Source organism: Anolis carolinensis, chromosome 1 (assembly GCF_035594765.1).
Source record: "Anolis carolinensis isolate JA03-04 chromosome 1, rAnoCar3.1.pri, whole genome shotgun sequence".
In the NCBI taxonomy this organism is placed as follows: domain Eukaryota; kingdom Metazoa; phylum Chordata; class Lepidosauria; order Squamata; family Dactyloidae; genus Anolis; species Anolis carolinensis.
Window position 1 is genome coordinate 319,476,188 of NC_085841.1, and position 19,126 is coordinate 319,495,313.

At 41.0% G+C, this 19,126-nt stretch overlaps 1 protein-coding gene across 6 annotated transcripts in view; it reads right to left on the reverse strand.

Moving 5' to 3' along the window:
* The window catches only part of stxbp6 (syntaxin binding protein 6), a 119,912-nt gene that overhangs the window by 80,211 nt on the left and 20,575 nt on the right, over positions 1-19,126 (reverse strand). For 3 of the 6 annotated variants that reach the window (XM_062968221.1, XM_062968218.1, XM_062968219.1), the window contains exon 2: positions 4,682-4,869. The exons of 1 other annotated variant lie outside the window; for it this stretch is intronic. In XM_062968221.1, the coding sequence (XP_062824291.1) occupies positions 4,682-4,835 (154 nt within the window). In that variant the 5' untranslated portion in view covers positions 4,836-4,869. Of the gene's footprint in view, positions 1-4,681; positions 4,870-19,126 lie in introns of those variants that run through there. 2 more of the 6 variants (XM_062968220.1, XM_062968223.1) reach the window with 2 other exon arrangements.

The following is a 19,126-nucleotide window of genomic DNA, read 5'->3' on the forward strand; positions in this document are numbered from 1 at the left end:
AACTAGGTCAAGAAACACTTTATAACAGTAGATCTTTAAAACAACACAATAACAGTAGCTACAAAAGTGCTCCCATTCTTTTTTACTTTGGTCTTAAAAATGTGATTTTATCAAGGTTACCCTTATATATAGAGCTATCTATTGATCACTTCTTTTCAGTATTGCTGATGTAGGAAGCTATTAGAAGGCTTTCTGATAAATGTGGCTGGTTGAAGGCTGATAAATAGTGCAGCTCTATTTTTATTCCCATGAAAGTCAGGCAAGGGTTGTATCCAGGCCTGTAGCGAGGGGGGGGGGGTTAGGGGTTCAAACCCCCCCCCCCCCCCCGAAATTTTTCAGGTTAAAAAAAAAAAACCTGGTTTACTCATGAATTTTAACTGGTTAACCAAATCCCCATGCTAAGTCTATGAGACGTAAAACATTAAGAGTCCCTCCAGGCACTATCTCAAGCAGATATTGACAGGTCTGAACCTGGGGGGGTGGGTGGGTCAGGGGTTCATCCCCCCCCCCTTGAAAATTTTAAAACCCTTCCCGAAATTTTTTTCTGGCTACGGCCCTGGTTGTATCCAAAGTATTCTGAAACAACTCAAATTAAGCTTGAGATGCCATGTAAAATGCTGGTACTTCTACATCACCAATAACTGTTAAAATACTGAATACACCTGTTTTTCAAAGAAAATCTGAGGGGGGGGGGGGCGGCGGGTGGAATAACCAGTGAAAACAAGGGAAAGATTTTTCCTCATTCAACCGCCCCCCCCCCCCCCAATTGAAATGGACTATCCTTCTCTGTCTAGGCTTCCTTTTGGAGTCCTCTGGGATAATGGAACAGCACCTGAAATTCTTCTCTGCCATTCTTTGGCCTCAAGGCTACCATCAACTGAAGTTTATGTTGATAGTGTCTTCCGCAATCCAACAGGTGGTGATTTTCATTTAGACATTTGCCCCACATTCTCCTCCAGTTTCTTTTCTCTCACACACACTTGGCACATATATTTTCCTAATGCTCTAAGATTTACTTAGTGTATAAGGTAAAACCTACTTCTGATAAAACCATTATCATCATTTAATTACGGCAATTAATGAAGTCTTAATGAGCAACACTAACAACATCAACAAGACTAATTTTCATTGTCTTCAAATGTCAAACTATCAAGTGCTGCATAAGGCATCAGTCAAAGCACAAATAAATTGGTATTCTAGTCCTCCCTTCTATACAAGGCCTGGCTGGCAGATTTACAACAAATTAAAATCGAAGTATTCAGCAGATTTGGAAGTTCATTGAAAGCAGTATGTCAGGATAGTTTCATTGTAACCTATATCACCAGAAATGGTTAGCAGCTTCAACCATTTCCTATTATTTAGAACACGATGACAACTGGAGAGTAGAGAATTACATTTCCAGTGTGCAAAAGACAAGTTTTAAAAAATAAAAAACTGTTTTCAGGAAAAAATTAAAATATGCATATTTAAACAGTGAAGAAAAATCCTGCCATTAATCAGCTGCTATGATTGAGATGGCAATGACTGAAGATATTTTGGCAACAGATATCAATTTTGACTGACATGACTCCAGGCAGCAGTCAGTATTCCAGCTGTTTCTGTGTCTGCAAGCACTGGACTAAAGACGACTCACAGCATGATGACAGCTATTACATTATCCATGGCAGGGCTGGAATCAATTAACAGGCTAGAAGACAACCAGTTGTGGTTTCTTATGCAAAAGTTACCTCAGTGACTTTTGACTTTAACAACATAAGAGTTTTGCTGCAACTTACTTAAAAACTAACAAATTTAGCATAGCGAATTCTGGCAGATCGCAGCATGAAATGGATTGGATTGTACGTCAAATAAAAGGTGTTAGTCTATAACACGTGCTAAGGGTGTTCGTTAGTTTTGCTGCATATGACCATCTCCTTCTTACTTAAAATTCTCTCTTGTGATAAATTGGTGGGTTGAATCCCAGCTCAGATGTGGAAAGAAAAGACTTCCCCCTATAACAGCTTAGTTACATGAATCCACAAAGAGAAAAATTCCCAGACTTTTATTTTTTCCCTATTGGCAGATTATACCCTGGTCTGTGGCAAAGAAAGAGGGAGGTTGACCTTTCTGTTTATGTCAAGTATGAGTAGTCTCTGGCTCATGGGTGTTCCTCATCTATGGCTAGTCAGCCACACTCCCTAGGCCAGACTTTCTCTATGCAGAGTGAAGCACTGAGAAATGGGTTCAAAAATACCAGGAGGTTATGGTTGGCAGGTGGGGGGCTGGTTTACTTGTAAACAATCTTACAACTTAGTCCTTATGTTCTTGTCTTTTTAATAATTTCTTAGAAAAAGCAGATATTTCCATGAGATATTTAGTGACAATTGTAAGCCTGTATGAAATATTTACCACAGAAATAATTTGTTACTGCAGTATCAGTAACATTATTTGTAACCCCTCTCCGGCCCCTTCCACACAGCTTAATAAAATCCCCACATTTTCTACTTTGAACTGGAATATATGGCAGTGTGGACTCAGATAAACCAGTTCAAAGTAGATGTTGTGGTATTTTCTGCTATGATATTCTGGGTTATAGGGCTGTGTGGAAGGGCCCTCACTTCCAAGCATATAAATGGCAAAGTGAATTTGCCTGGTAATAATCTCTTTTCAAACACACTAGAGCAGCGGTTCTCAACCTTTTTAATGCCGCGACCCCTTAATACAATTCCTCATGTTGTAGTGACCCCCAACCATAAAATTAAATTTGTTGCTACTTCATAACTGTAATTTGCTGCTGTTACGAATCGTAATGTAAATATCTGATAGGCAGGATATAGATTCATTGTTACAAATTGAACATAATTAAAGCATAGTGATTAATAACAAAAACAGTATGTTTGGGGGAGTATGGACAGCAGATGACACCCCCCCCCCCCACAGCCCAAATGACAGATCTGGACAAAACTTGGCACACATAATCTCCATGACTAACAGAAAATACTGGAGGGGTTTGGGAGGAATTCACTGTGATTTAATAGTAATAGGATCCTAGACTTGCAAAAGACCTCCAAGAGCCATCCAGTCCAACCCCCTTCTGCCTTCATGCAGGAAAAGCACATCCAAAGCCCCCGCAATACATGGCCATTCAACCTCTGCTTAATAATAATAATGATGGTGATGATGATAGGATCCTAGAGTTGGAAGAGACCTCCAAGGGCCATCCAGTTTAACCTCCTTCTGCCATAAGGGAAACGCATAATCAAAGCACTCCTGACAGATGGCCAGTCTGCCTCTGCTCAACAACAACAACAACAACAATAACAGAATCCTAAAATAGGAAGAGACCTCCATGGGCCAATCAATCCAACCTACTTCTGCCATAAATTAAAAGCACAATCAAAGCATAAGAAGAATAGGAGTTGTAGTTCACCTGCATCCAGAGAGCACTGAACCTAGCTGATGGAAAGAGTTGGCACCGGGCAAGGGTCTGCCATGGGAGGTGCCCACCTGCCCGCACGCCAGCACAACTCTAGTCCCAGTAGGGCTAGGGATGAGAAGGCTCACTCCCCCACTGGCCAAGGGATAGGTCCCTTGCCAGGCCTCACCTTCCCTTGCCTGGATGCTGGAGGGAAAGGAGCCTTGCAGCCCTCGGCCTTGCTAGGCCCAGAGCGGGGTGCTTTTTGAGGCGGGCCTCACTTGCCCGGCACAGGCCCCTTCTTTCTGCCACAGCTGCCGGGTGCCTTCCCTCCCCCCACCAGGCAAAGGATAGGCCACTTGCCAGGCCACACCATCCCTTGCCTGGGCACTTGTGAGAAGGAAGCCTTGCAGCCTTCAACCTGCTGGGGCCACGGCGCCCATCACCAAACAGGCAGGAAGGCGCCCCACGGCCATGGCAAAAAGAAGAACAAATAGCTGCCACTGGGCGAAGCCTGCCTCGAAAACCACCCCACCCACCCCGTAGTGGTCCCAGCAAGGCCAAGGGCTGCAAGGCTCTCTTCCCGCCACTGCCTAGGCAAGGGAAATGCACCACAAGGAGAAGCCACCCACTCGCCTCGCAGGGGGGATAAGAAGGAGAAGGGGTCTCTGTTTGGTGGGGCCAACAAAGGGCCCCAATGGGGGGGAATGGACCCTCCCCACCCGGTCCTCCCCACCACACTCGGCCCCCGCACCCACTTCACACGAGGGGCAGCAAGCAAGCCACCCCTCATGCACCCATTTGCATCCAGGGGCCACCGGACTGAGGGGAGTGAGGCCAAAGGCCTGCCACCCCACCTCCACCCCAAAGCCCCAGTTACAGACTAAGGGACATCCTTCTCTTTCAGGCACAGGTACTGGCTGTCTCTTTGGCTGCCAGAAGTTGCCCGACAGCCATTCTGGGGATACAAATGAGGCGGGGGCCAAATTAGGCGATGCCACAACCCCTGGAAAATTGCTCCTAGACCCCCCCCCCGGGGGTCGCAACTCCCAGGTTGAGAACCGCTGCACTAGAGCTACTTGTGAAATTTACAAATATGTATTGCCTTCTAACGGTAGGTGCATTTATTTCAAGTATTCAAGCCTATGAAGATCAAAGATGCATCCTATCATGGTTTCATTAAAATTCATGGTACATTATTTTTAACAACGGACAGCATCCAATCAGTTAATCGAATTTCAAAGATAAACTGAAAGTACAACTACATGTCAAAATTATTTATCTTACCTGACAAGCAGATGTAGGTTAGATATTCACCCTGACCTCCAGTTGCCAGAAAAGGAATCTTTTTCTTAGTTCTTCTTTTTACTTGGACTGCTCCCAACATCCTTTCATCATGTGGAGCGAAGATTTCTTTGCTGATAGCAGATTTGGCACTCATTGTAGATCAGAGACAGAAGAGATAGGTGGCCTTCCTAAAATAAATTTGTATAGTAAACCTTTTGTTCCTTCAAGATTTTCAGCTTATATAGTGCACAGGCTTTCTTTTATCTTATTTCCAGTTCAAGTAAAAATTCCCCCCTTCTCCCTGGCTGCATGGGTGCCTTCACTGATGTTTGCACTGGCTGCCTGTGACACCCATACATTCTCACTGAGCTCTGAGACTGTCTAGCAACAGCTATGGTGGAAATACAGGCCCAATCCATCTCTTTTCCCCTGCACAGCTAAGAACAGGGAAAAGAGAATGGTGGCAGTGACGGCCTGTGTGGACAGCTGATTAGTTTGCATCAGAACCAGTCCCGCTGTTCACATTGTGCTGAAGCCACAGGGTTGCTCTGGAGTTTTTGTGAAATTATGGAGCATCTCCTGACTTTACCTAATAGAAGGATAAATAAATTAAGAGATGCCATCAAGGTCTTTTCTCTAAGACCCCATCAGTGGTCTTTCATATTTACCTGCCATAGGGGAAGGTGAACTAAAGTTATTCTTTCCTTTGGTAAACTACAGTTAAGTAATATCAGTGACAATTATAGATTCAAAATCAATTATCAATTATAGATTCAAAATCACAATTCAAATTTGAGTCAATTTATCTACGGGTCAATGTGAGTACTGAACTTTAACTCTTATTAAGAAAGCAACTATCCCCTTTTCTGAGTAGAGCAGTGAAAGGCAAGTCCATCCCAAGAGAACTGAAAGAAGATCTGACTCTCTTTACTCTCGTCACTGTGGCACTACTTTTGACCTTGAATGCTTGGGCAAGAAAATGGCAGTAGCAGTCAGGGGTGGCTACCTCATGAATTGACATTGGTGCATTCCCCTTTCTGTGGCATGACCATCCATTTATCAATAGGTCATATCAAAATCCATAATTTTGCCCGAAAAGCCTATCCTAAAGTTATACATGAAGCTGATTTATACATGAGTATATATGACAGATGTCAATGTCACTGTTCTTATTTCCAAAACTGAAAAGTTTGGGGGTTAGCTATACAAAAATAAAGCAATGAACCAATGAAGGCAGTGCGCTAAGATATCTATAGTTGTCAAACTACAAAATGAAAAGAGGAAGATCACAATATAAGTGGATAAACACAACTAAGGAAGCCAAGGTCTTGACTTGGAAGTCTGTCATTCAGAGTTACCATAGCTTAAGGTCAACTTGATGCCAAATAACAACAACAAATATTTGCATTGACATTAATCAAACCCTCCCCCCCCAAATTTAGTAGCAAACATCACCAGATTTATTTGAAGAGGATTTACAAAGTGCAAAGAAAAAGAAGAGGTGATTTTCTCCAGTAAAATGTGTCTCTCAGACATCCCGATCATAGAAATAGCATTCTAATGAGATAACTTTGTCTAATCTGGATGAGGTGTACAGAGCAGGAGTTGGGAAGGGATGCATTCCTGAAATTGCAATTCCACTTTGCACTGTAAGAGTTCATTACATGACGTAATTGCCTCATTTATCACATTCCATCCCACAGGCCTGTACAATTGCCAAATCATTTAACATACTATAAGGAAAATTAATTTATTTTGTAGGAGTATGCAGTTTTGGATCAAAAGTGTTTAGTTTTTTCCAAAACAATTTAAATACTTAGATTTACATTATGAGATATCTTAGAGATGGAACACAAGTTTAAACATAAAATGCATTTATATATCATAGACACCTTATATACACAACCTGAATGTAATTTTATATATCAAATATATAAGACAAGTCAAACACGCATTCTCGACTTTAAGAGAGCTGACTTCCAAAAAATGAAGGAATTACTGAGCGGCATTCCATGGACGCCAATATTAAAAAACAAGGGAGTTAAGGATGGATGGGAGTTTTTCAAAAGTGAAATACTCAAGGCGCAAATGCAAACAGTGCCAACAAAGAAGAAAAATAAGACAAGTGCAAAGAAGCCAGAATGGATGTCCAAAGAACTTCTAACTGAGCTAAAGCTCAAAAGTGACATGCACAAGAAGTGGAAAAGGGGAGAAATCACCAAAGAAGAATTCAAACGTATAGCCAACACCTGTAGGGAAAAGGTTCGCAAGGCTAAAGCGCTAAATGAGCTCAGGCTTGCCAGGGACATAAAAAACAACAAAAAAGGCTTTTTTGCTTACGTTGGTAGAAAAAGGAAGAAAAAGGAGGCGATAGGGCCTCTGCAAGGAGAAGATGGGGTGATGGGGACAGGGAAAAGGCAGAACTGCTCAATGCCTTCTTTGCCTCGGTCTTCTCACAAAAAGAAAGCCATCTTCAACCTCAGCAACATGGAATGGACGAAGGATTGGGGGAAATCCAACCCCAAATAGGGAAACAAGCTGTCCAGGAACACCTGGCCTCTCTAAACGAATTCAAGTCCCCAGGGCCAGATCAGCTACATCCAAGAGTATTGAAGGAATTAGTGGAAGTTATTTCAGAACCACTAGCAATTATCTTCGAGAGTTCTTGGAGAACGGGAGAAGTCCCAGCAGATTGGAAGAGGGCGAATGTGGTCCCTATCTTCAAGAAGGGAAAAAAGAACGACCCAAACAATTACCGTCCGGTCAGCCTCACATCGATACCAGGCAAGATTCTGGAAAAGATCATCAAGGAAGTGGTCTGTGAACACTTAGAAACAAATGCGGTCATTGCTAATAGTCAACACGGATTTACCAAAAACAAGTCATGCCAGACTAATCTGATCTCTTTTTTCAATAGAGTTACGAGTTGGGTCGATACAGGGAATGCTGTGGATGTAGCGTACCTGGATTTCAGTAAGGCCTTCGACAAAGTCCCCCACGACCTTCTGGCAAATAAACTAGTAAAATGTGGGCTAGACAAAACTACGGTTAGGTGGATCTGTAATTGGCTAAGCGAACGAACCCAAAGGGTGCTCACCAATGCGTCATCTTCATCATGGAAAGAAGTGACAAGTGGAGTGCCGCAGGGCTCCGTCCTTGGCCCGGTTCTGTTCAACATCTTTATTAACGACTTAGATGAAGGGTTAGAAGGCACGATCATCAAGTTTGAAGACGACACCAAACTGGGAGGGATAGCTAACACTCCAGAAGACAGGAGCAGAATTCAAAACGATCTTGACAGACTAGAGAGATGGGCCGAAACTAACAAAATGAAGTTCAACAGGGACAAATGCAAGATACTTCATTTCGGCAAAAAAAATGGAAATCAAAGATACAGAATGGGGGACGCCTGGCTTGACAGCAGTGTGTGCGAAAAAGACCTTGGAGTCCTCATGGACAACAAGTTAAACATGAGCCAACAATATGATGCAGCAGCTAAAAAAGCCAACGGGATTCTGGCCTGCATCAATAGGGGTATAGCGTCTAGATCCAGGGAAGTCATGCTCCCCCTCTATTCTGCCTTGGTCAGACCACACCTGGAATACTGCGTCCAATTCTGGGCACCACAGTTGAAGGGAGATGTTGACAAGCTGGAAAGTGTCCAGAGGAGGGCGACTAAAATGATTAAGGGTCTGGAGAACAAGCCCTATGAGGAGCGGCTTAAAGAGCTTGGCATGTTTAGCCTGCAGAAGAGAAAGCTGAGAGGAGACATGATAGCCATGTACAAATACGTGAAAGGAAGTCATAGGGAGGAGGGAGGGAGCTTGTTTTCTGCTGCCCTGCAGACTAGGACACAGAACAATGGCTTCAAACTACAGGAAAGGAGATTCCACCTGAACATCAGGAAGAACTTCCTCACTGTGAGGGCTGTTCGACAGTGGAACTCTCTACCCCGGGCTGTGGTGGAGGCTCCTTCCTTGGAGGCTTTTAAGCAGAGGCTGGATGGCCATCTGTCGGGGGTGCTTTGAATGCGATTTCCTGCTTCTTGGCAGGGGGTTGGACTGGATGGCCCATGAGGTCTCTTCCAACTCTACTATTCTATGATTCTATGATTTAACAATTTTGAGCATGTAATAAAGTTTGTGTACACTGAATTAACAGAATACAAATGTACTACTATCTCAGCCAAGATTTTTTAGTAGTTTGGATTTTGGAATTTCAGATAGAGAATCTTCACTTGTATGATATTTTAGACATCTATCTCTTGAAAATGAATTTTCTTTAGCATAAAAAGAGAGCATACAGGAGAGCAGTATATATGTGTGTGTGTGTGTGTGTGTGTTTATTGAGAATTTCCAATTTTTACAACACAAGAAGGGGAAAAGAGAAAGCAGAAAAGAGAAAAAAGAAGTTAATGAAATAATAATAAAAAAGTGGGGAGGATGGAGTAATTATTAGCAAGTTTAATTGTTACAAATATCAAGTATGTTGCAAAAAGGGAGGGAGGTAGCTGAAGAGAGGGAGAAGAGACAATTGTCAGTGTATACTTCTATTTCTTCATATCAATTACAATGACAAGAATTACTTAAAATACCAAAAATTCTACATAGCAACTATATTAAAGAGAGGACTAATATTGTCACCAAACGTTAAGTGCTATAGTCGTATCTCCTTCAAGTATTATTTCATGATTTTCCAGTCTCCTTCCCCATTATTATTATGAAATTATTTGTTTTAAATCCTTTATCTAATTTTAGTTATTACATGATAAATTTAAAATTTTGATTTTATCTGTTAGTAAATTAGAATTGTATAAAGCAAAATTTTTAATGTTTCACTATCATTTCTTCCTTTTTAAAACAATACAAAAGCTTTGTATATCTCTATTTAAAAAATCCAAAATTAGTCATGAAGGGTTTCCATTTTTTCTAAATTTTTTGTGTGTTTGCTTGTGGTAAAGCCAAAGCTAATTTGTTCATGTCTGCCATCTCAAAAAACCTTTGTTATAACAATTGGGTTTACTGAGCCTGTGCAGGCTCCAACTGAAAAACTTTACAAACTCTCAAAGCAGACATGCTGCTGCAACTTGACATGAAAAAAAAAATTGTCTTTCTGCAGTTCTTGTTAATCCTCTTCCCAATGCTGATGTTGCTTTAAAAAATCTGTTAGATCAGTTAGACAGAGGAAGAGGATGGAAGAGAGATGGGAGTGTATTAAAACTGTACAAAAAAAGTTTCTGTCAGATGCTGTGTTAACTGAGTATGCCTCTACTTTACTGTAGTTCTATGATGCAGCTTCAAACTACATTGTCTTTTTGATTGCTATATCATGCTGTGGAACCACAATAAACATGTGCTTTACCAAGATCTCTAGATTCTTTTGAGATCGACTGCTGTTTTTTCTTATTTGTATGAAAGCATTTACCACTGTTCAAATTAATTTTGTTAGTCCTGGTCCAGTCCTTTATAGCCATTGTAAACCATGTTTCTGTCTTCCCTGCCCTCCAAGTTCATGCATGCAAATTCTACATGCATTCATAGAACAGAATCATACAGTTGGAAGAGATCTCATGGGCCATCCAGTCCAACCCCCTGCCAAGAAGCAGGAAAATCACATTCAAAGCATCCCGGACAAACAGCCACCCAGCCTCTGATTAAAAGCCTCTAAAGAAGGAGCCTCCATCACACTCCATCAGGTGGAATCTCCTTTCCTGTAGTTTGAAACCTTTGTTCCATGTCCTAGTCTCCAGGGCAGCAGAAAACAAGGTTGCTCCCTCCTCCCTATAACTTCCCCTCACATATTTATACATGGCTATCATGTCTAGGAGCCCCGGTGGCGAAGTGTGTTAAAGCGCTGAGCTGCTGAATTTGCAGACCGAAAGGTCCCAGGTTCAAATCCGGGAGTGGAGTGAGCGCCTGCTGTTAGCTCCAGCTTCTGCCAACCTAGCAGTTTGAAAACATACAAATGTGAGTAGATCAATAGGTACCGCTCTGGCGGGAAGGTAACGGCACTCCATGCAGTCATGCTGGCCACATGACCTTGGAGGTGTCTACAGACAACGGTGGCTCTTCAGCTTAGAAATGGTGATGAGCACAAACCCCAGAATCAGACATGACTGGACTTAATGTCAGGGGAAACCTTTACTATCATGTCTCTTCTCAGCCTTCTCTTCTGCAGGCTAAACATGCCCAACTCTTTAAGCCGCTCCCCATAGGGCTTGTTCTCCACACCCTTGATCCTTTTAGTCGTCCTTTTGTGGACACATTCTAGTCTGTCAACATCTCCCTTCATTTGTGGTCCCCAGAACTGGACACAATATTCCAGGTGTGGTCTGACCAAGGCAGACAACAGGAACTTCTAGATCTTTTTCACACATACTGCTATCGAACCAGGTGTCCCCCATTCTATATCTTTGCATTTCATTTTTTCTGCCTAAGTGGAGTATCTTGCATTTGTCCCTGTTGAACTTCATTTTGTTAGTTTTGGCCGATCTCTCTAATCTGTTAAGATCTTTTTGAATTTTGCTGTCTTCTGGAGTATTGGCTATGCCTCCCAATTTGGTGTTGTCTGCAAACTTGATGATAATGCCTTCTAACCCTTCATCTAAGTCAGGGGTCCCCAAACTAAGGCCCAGGGGCCGGATGCGGCCCTCCAAGGTCATTTACCTGGCCCCCGCCCTCAGTTTTATAATATAATATTTTTATATCAGTTTTAATAATATAATATATTGTATATACATATAATATTGATAATAAGCTTATGTTATACAATATAATACTAATAGTAATACCATATAATTATATTAATTATATGTTATATATTACATATTATATAATAGTATAGTGGTATAGTTCAATATAGTAATATATAATGCTAATATTGTGTTATGCTAATAATATAATATATTGTATGTACATACAGCTGCTCTGAGTCCCCTTCGGGGTGAGAAGGGTGGGATATAAATATAGTAAATAAATAAATAATTTTAGACTTAGGCTCGGCCAAAGTCTGACATGACTTGAAGGCACACAACAACAACAACAATCCTAATTAACTTGACTATCTCATTGGCCAGTAGCGGGCCCACACTTTCCATTGAAATCCTAATAGGTTTATGTTGGTTAAAATTGTTTTCATTTTTAAATATTGTATTCTTTCGTTGTTGTTGTTGTTGCACTACAAATAAGACATGTGCAGTATGCATAGGAATTTGTATTTTTTTTCAAATGATAATTCGGCCCCTTAACAGTCTGAGGGATTGTGGACCGGCCCTCTGCTTAAAAAGTTTGGGGACCCCTGATCTAAGTCATTAATAAAGATGTTGAACAGAACCAGGCCCAGGATGGAACCCTGTGGCATGCTAGTCGTCACTTCTTTCCAGGATGAAGAGGAAGCATTGGTGAGCACCCTGTGGGTTCATTCACTAAACCAATTACAGATCCACCTAACCATAGTTTTGTCTAGCCCACATTTTACTAGTTTGTTTGCCAGAAGGTCATGGGGGACCTTGTCGAATGCCTTAATGAAGTCGAGATATGCTACATCCACGGTGTCCCCTGCATCTACCCAGCTTGTAACTCTATCGAAAAAAGAGATCAGATTAGTCTGAGATTACTTGTTTTTGATAAATCCATGTTGATTATTACCAATGACTGCATTCGTTTCTAAGTGTTTGCAGACCATTTCCTTAATGATCTTTTCCAGAATCTTGCCTAGTATCGACCCGAGGCTGACCGGATAGTAATTGTTTGGGTTGTCCTTTTTCTATTCTCAAAGAAAGGGACCACATTTGCCCTCCTTCAATCTCCTGGGACTTGTCCCATCCTCCAAGAACTCTCAAAGATGACTGCCAGTGGTTCCGAAATGACTTCCGCTAGTTCCTTCACTACTCTTGGATGTAGTTGATCCAGCCCAGGGGACCTGAATTCATTTAGAATGACCAGGTACTCCCGGAAGACTTGTTCCTCTATTTGGGGTTGGATTTCCCCAAATCCTTTGTCCATTCCATGTTGCTGAGGTTGAGGATGTCTTTCTTTTTGTGAGAAGACTGAGGCAAAGAAGGCATTAAGTAGTTCTGCCTTTTCCCTATCCCCTGTCATTATCACCCCATCTTCTCCTCGCAGAAGCCCTATCGCCTCCTTGTTCTTTTTATGGATGTGAGCAAAGAAGACCTGTTTATTCCGCCTACTCCATCATCCAAGTAATTTATAAAACTTTTGGATTACGCCCAGAAACTAGTTTTAGATTTGTTAACAAAAACAAAAACATAGAAAAGAAAAAAGCTAAATTTTAAAGAATAAATGAGCAAATATCAGCAAAATGAAATGTTTTGGTTGCACCAAAGCTCAGAAAATAGACCAAAAAGAATTATTAAAAATGGTTAATCTGCTCTTTCTAATAATGAATGCTCAACTACATTTAAAGTCCTTGTGTTCAGATGGCATCAAATTTTCAGTTACGTTGTTATGGTTCCTACTGAATTAGAAAAAAATAAATAAAAATGCTGATTAATTCCAACCTGAGATAGTCAACAAAAAAGTATTTTTGTGCACCATATAGGCATATGACATAACAAACACTATTAAAAATAAGGCGCATGATATAGGATAAGACTACCTTGGTGTTCTTCACATTGACACTGTTATTTAAATGTTCTTGGTTGTAGAATATATAGTTGAAAGAGACCACAAGGACCATCCAGCTCAACCCCCTACCATGCAGGAAGAAACAAAGCATCCAGCCTCTGCTTAAAAATCACCAGAGAAGGAGATCCCACCATACTCTGAGGCAGTATATTCCACTGCAGACTAGCTTTTATTGACAGGAAGTTCTTCTTAATGTTGAGCTGGATTTCCCCCCCTACAATTTGAATACATTGCTCCATATCCTAGTCTCCAGAGCAGCCGAAAACAAGCTCGCTCTCTCTCTCTCTCTCTCTCTCTCTCTCTCTCTCTCTCTCTCTCTCTCTCAATGTGACATCCTTTCAAATCTATATACATATATAAATGTAATGTTCGTTCGTGGGCAGAACATAACTCAAAAACTACTGGATGAACACACATGACATTTGGATACAATACATCTATCAATCCAACAAGTGACCATCACTCATAAAAATTTTAAAAACATATTGACAAGGACTTAATACTCCAAAAAAGCTAAAAAGCAATACTGTGCATGTGTAAAAATGACTCCCCTGGCCCTGCCCCCTCCTGCGCAAGGGAATAAATTCACCAAGCAGCCGTGAAAGGAGCAACTTGAGAGAGGGAGGTCAGTTATTCCCTCACACTACGCCCTCCCACTTCCACTCCCCTTTACAAAGTGATGCAATGGGTGAAGACACACCATACCCACCCACCCCTCCCGGTGCACCTACGATGTTGCGGCCCACTGCCGCCCACACTGCTGGGCGTGAGGCTGTGGAACAGCTGAGCCCAATCAGAAGGTGAGGGAAAGAAAGCCTTTGCCATTTCAAAGGCAGCGCTGCCCTTCCTCCGCCACCACCCCTCCCTCCCTCCGTTCCTCCATGTGAAGAGGAAACTTTGCTCCCGCAGCTGATGATGCTAAGGAGAGAAGGAGGGAGGGAGGGAAAGAGGGAAGAAATAAAGGAGGGAAAGGAGGAAGGAAAGTTGCAGAGAAGGAGGGAGGGAGGTGTGAGGTATGTCAGAGGAAAAAACAGGACCAAACGTAATGCCAGGGAACCTGGGAAGCCTTGGCAAGTCCTGCGTAATTGAAGCCAGATCCATAGGACAAGAATAATACGAATAATGCAGATGGGAGAAATGGGAAGGGCTAGCTTTCCATTTCAAAAATAGAAGACTGGATGACAACACTGCAAAAATTTAAAGAATGTTGTCGAAGGCTTTCATGGCCGGAATCACAGGGTTGTTGTGTTTTCTGGGCTGTATGGTCATGTTCCAGAATTTAAAGAATTCTATGACAATCACAAACAGACATGCTTCATGTTCCTGGATTGTAAATGTGTGTGAAGAGAAACCTTTGCTAATGCTGCTGCTTATGCTAAGGAGAGAAGGAGGGAGGGAAGGAAAAAGGGAAGAAATGAAGGAGGAAAAGGAGGAAGGAAAGAAGGAGTGAAGGAGGGAGGTAGGGAAAAAGGGAAGAAATGAAGGAGATGTTGAAGGGAGATGTTGACAAGCTGGAATGCGTCCAGAGGAGGGCAACCAAAATGATCAAAGGTCTGGAGAACAAGCCCTATGAGGAGCGGCTTAAAGAACTGGGCATGTTTAGCCTGCAGAAGAGAAGGCTGAGAGGAGACATGATAGCCATGTACAAATATGTGAGGGGAAGTCATAGGGAGGAGGTAGCAAGCTTGTTTTCTGCTGCCCTGCAGACTAGGACGCAGAACAATGGCTTCAAACTACAGGAAAGGAGATTCCACCTGAACATCAGGAAGAACTTCCTCACTGTGAGAGCTGTTCGGCAGTGGAACTCTCTCCCCCGGACTGTGGTGGAGGCTCCTTCTTTGGAGGCTTTTAAACAGAGGCTGGATGGCCATCTGTCGGGGGTGCTTTGAATGCGATTTCCTGCTTCTTGGCAGGGGGTTGGACTGGATGGCCCATGAGGTCTCTTCCAACTCTACTATTCTATGATTCTATGAAGGAGGGAAAGGGGGAAGGAGAGAGGGAGGGAAAGAGGGAAGAAATGAAGGAGGGAAAGAGGGAAGGAAAGAAGGAGAGGAGGGAGGAAAAGAGGGAGGGAAAGGGGGAAGGAAAGAAGGAGGAGGGAGGAAAGAGGGAAGGAAGGAAGGAAAGAAAGAGGTAGAGAAGGAGGGAAGGAAAACTTATGTTTATCAGAACCCAGCTCTTATTATTTTCATTCATTATCATTAATCCACACATGGCCACAGCAACGTGTGGCCGGGTATAGCTAGAATTTAAATATAGTTATCAGCCTTCTTTTCTCCAATCTAAACATACCTGTTCTTAAAACCTTGTAGGGTCCAGCTTCCAAAACTTTGGTAATTTTGATTGCCCTTTTCTGGACTCATCCCAGCTTGTCAATATCCCTCTTGGATTGTGCTACCCAGGACTATTCCAGGTGAGCTCTGACCAAAGCAGAACAGAACAGGACTATGGCTTCCCTCGATCTAGACATTATACTATTGATGCAGCTTAGATTCTCATTGTTTTCGGACAAAATAATCCAGCAAGAATGAGCATTTTCCAAAAGTGCATACATCAAAAATTATCTGAAATTTTAATTTAGAACTCATTATCCCTAAATTACCGAGTCAATCAGAGGAGTGGATCTCTTTTGATATATTCTGTTGCCATTCTTTACAGAATATTTGAATGAGTGGAATTTCAATCCATATTCTTTCTTTCTGTATATTAGTGCTGATCTATGTTTTGCATAATTAATTGACTAAATATTTTGTCTGAATAATATTTGTTGTATCTTACTTCAATTATGCATTCAGATCAGTTTAAGTAAGATACAACAAATAAACTGATCTCAATGTGTAATTGAAGTACTGCAATAATAATGGGACAGGATGTAAAGGCTAGCAGAATCAAGATCTGAAATACACTGACTTGCATTTCATCCCTTGATTTAAATGTATCACCTATATATTTTAAATATTTGGTTCTGTTTGAAAATAGGTTAGAGAATTTTCTTCTAAAAAAGGCAAGTCCAAAGCTATAGCAGGTGTGCAATAAAATAAATGTAGAAAAAATAGCATTCTCATACAGGAAGGTCTGACATAGAGTTTATTGTGTCATTCTTACAGCATTATTCAGGAAACAAGGTTAGCACAAGCTGGAAAATCCTGTAGAAGTAATCCACAGCTCAAAAATCTCCAACAGAAACAGGAAATTAAACAAAAGTTATGTTGTCAATTGTGCCAACCTAACTATTAGATGTTTGGACACATTTCATCAGCAGCCAAATCCAAATGTAGCATGTAAAACAACTGGCATATAATCTTTTAAGTAAAGATGCACCCTATATTTCTATATTCACAAAGTATCTGTTTCCTTATTTATTTTGTAACAAAGGTAACAGCTTCACAGTTTCACTTTTCACTGAACAATTAACATTAGAATGAAACAAGTATTTGTTGTAAAAAATGTATAATGCCTGTCAGGCAGATGTGATAAGAAAGATCCCATCCCCAAAAAGGACTCCATTAGCATCATGTCTGAAATGGCCCACAAAGGCCTGTAAAAACTGAAGGACTGCTACCACTGAAGGTGCATACACTGTACAATTAATGCAGTATCACACCCTTTTAATTGCTATGGCTAAATGCTATGGAACCTTGGAAATTGTAACTTTATGACATTGTTAGTTTTCTCTCACAAAGCATCATGGGGTCTCACCAAACTACAAATCCCAGGATTCCACAGTATTGAGCCCTTGCAGCTAAAGTGATGGCCAAATACATAAATTCTGCAGGGTAGATGCACCCTATGTAAAAGCTGAAGCAAAATATGTTGGCTGCATACCCAGCTGCACAGATAGCTGGGCTGTGCAACCAGGTTCTCAGGAAACGGTATCATTTCTTCTCATTATATTTCTCCTTCAGACAGTTGCCAAGAAATGTTTAAATTAACTTACTTGTTTGAGATTTCATTTAATATTTGCAAATAGTACATCCTAAATAACAGTCAAGTGGGCAGTAGAAAAACATTTAAAATTATTTATAAAAAACCCAACCTACAATTGTACATCTGTTACAATCTCTCTGTGCTACAATCAATTTTCATGTATTCAGCAAAGTTCTTCAAAATATTTCCTCAGGCACTATAGTTATTCATCACAATTCTACTTGACGATGTACAGAATGTTATTTGCAATGGGATTCCGTCATTAGGGGAGGTATTTTCAACCGTATGCTATATTCTTCTCAAACATTCATATGACTTTAAACAAGCATTAAGAGGTAATGATGGTATTTTCCTTGACATTTGCAGGTCATAGCAAGTTTGCTCCCATACACCCCTCATTTAGAGGATAGAATTACTAAATATAACCAACCTAGATGTGGAAAGGTGCATTTCAAAATACTTCCTTGTTAGATTGCACATTTTACAAATGCAAACATATGAGGAAGGGAAGGTATGCAAAAGCAGAGACAGGAAATCTTCAGGGCCAATATTTTCATTAATAATCCAGTTAATGCAGGGATGAAAATATGCCACATCCCTAATCTAAACAACATATTTATAAGGAATGGTTAGTTTCCACAGTGTAGTGCTACATTTCCAATAGTTCACATTATTTCATACCACCACTTAAGTTATATGTGTGTGATAATGTGTGGGGTGGAGACAGGATCCTCAAACTGGAGCACCAATTTTTGTGAACCAAATTTTGCACACTATCAGGTTTTTTCACCAAATGCTGCCTTGTTCTCCAGCTTTTAACAGGAATTCTTCTGCAGGCAGAAGGGGATATGGTTTCAGAATGTTATTTTGTCCTAGGGTAGACTTTTAAAAACTTAGCATAGCACACATACTCTTCCCCATCCTAATCACAAATTCAAAGATACTATTAGGCTCTCAGCAAGCCAATTTTTCCTCCCATTGGGCTCCCTCCCACTCATTCCTTAACTTTGACCACTCTCAGTTCCTAAGCTATCTTGATATTGTTATTTTAGATGTATAAATAAGCATACCTGAGGAGATCTTTCAAGCATACATAAAATACTAATATGTGGACACTCTTCTTTTACATCAAAAGCATAGATCACAGGACTGAACCCAGTATTGGAATAAATGATTTAAGGGAAAGAAAGATCATAACACAGGGGGAAAGTCAAATGAGAGAGACTGCTGGAGAAAAGAGTATCTCCCAGCCATCGGAAATAATGAGTAGGAGAATATATCAGAAAGCATTCAAATATTTAAGAGGCTAATGGGCACAGTGCAATTGTTTATCTCATCTAGTGCATGATATTTTACATAATTAAGATTAATCCTTCTAGCATGAAAGATTCTCAGTTGTAGAATTAGTCACGGAGAAGCATTTCTGTGGTATTGTTTTGCAAGAATCCACTAAAACTTCAGAACTCTAGAATTGTAGTTGGCTTCCTCCCAGTCATGAAACCAAGACAGAAAGCTAATGGCAGGAAGCCAAATATGAAATAGAAATGGAATTAAAAGATTGGAACATATAAGTGCCTTTGCTTACTGTTAAGAGGGTTTTTCCTCTTAAGGATACCCACTGGACAAAGGAGAAAAGCACTCCATTCCCATCCCTTCTAAAGTAAAACAAGCAAAGAGAGTAGTTCATCCAGTAGTCCATCCATCCATTGGCTATGAAGAATGAAGGAAACTGCCAATGGAGGGTGTCGCAATGTCATTGACCTTTGATGGAAAACACTATTTTATGTATTAAGTATTATAGTAACAAGGTAAAGAGTGTCTGAGAAGGGCATGGGGATGAACGAAAGAAATGTTAAGAATGAGAGGTTATTAA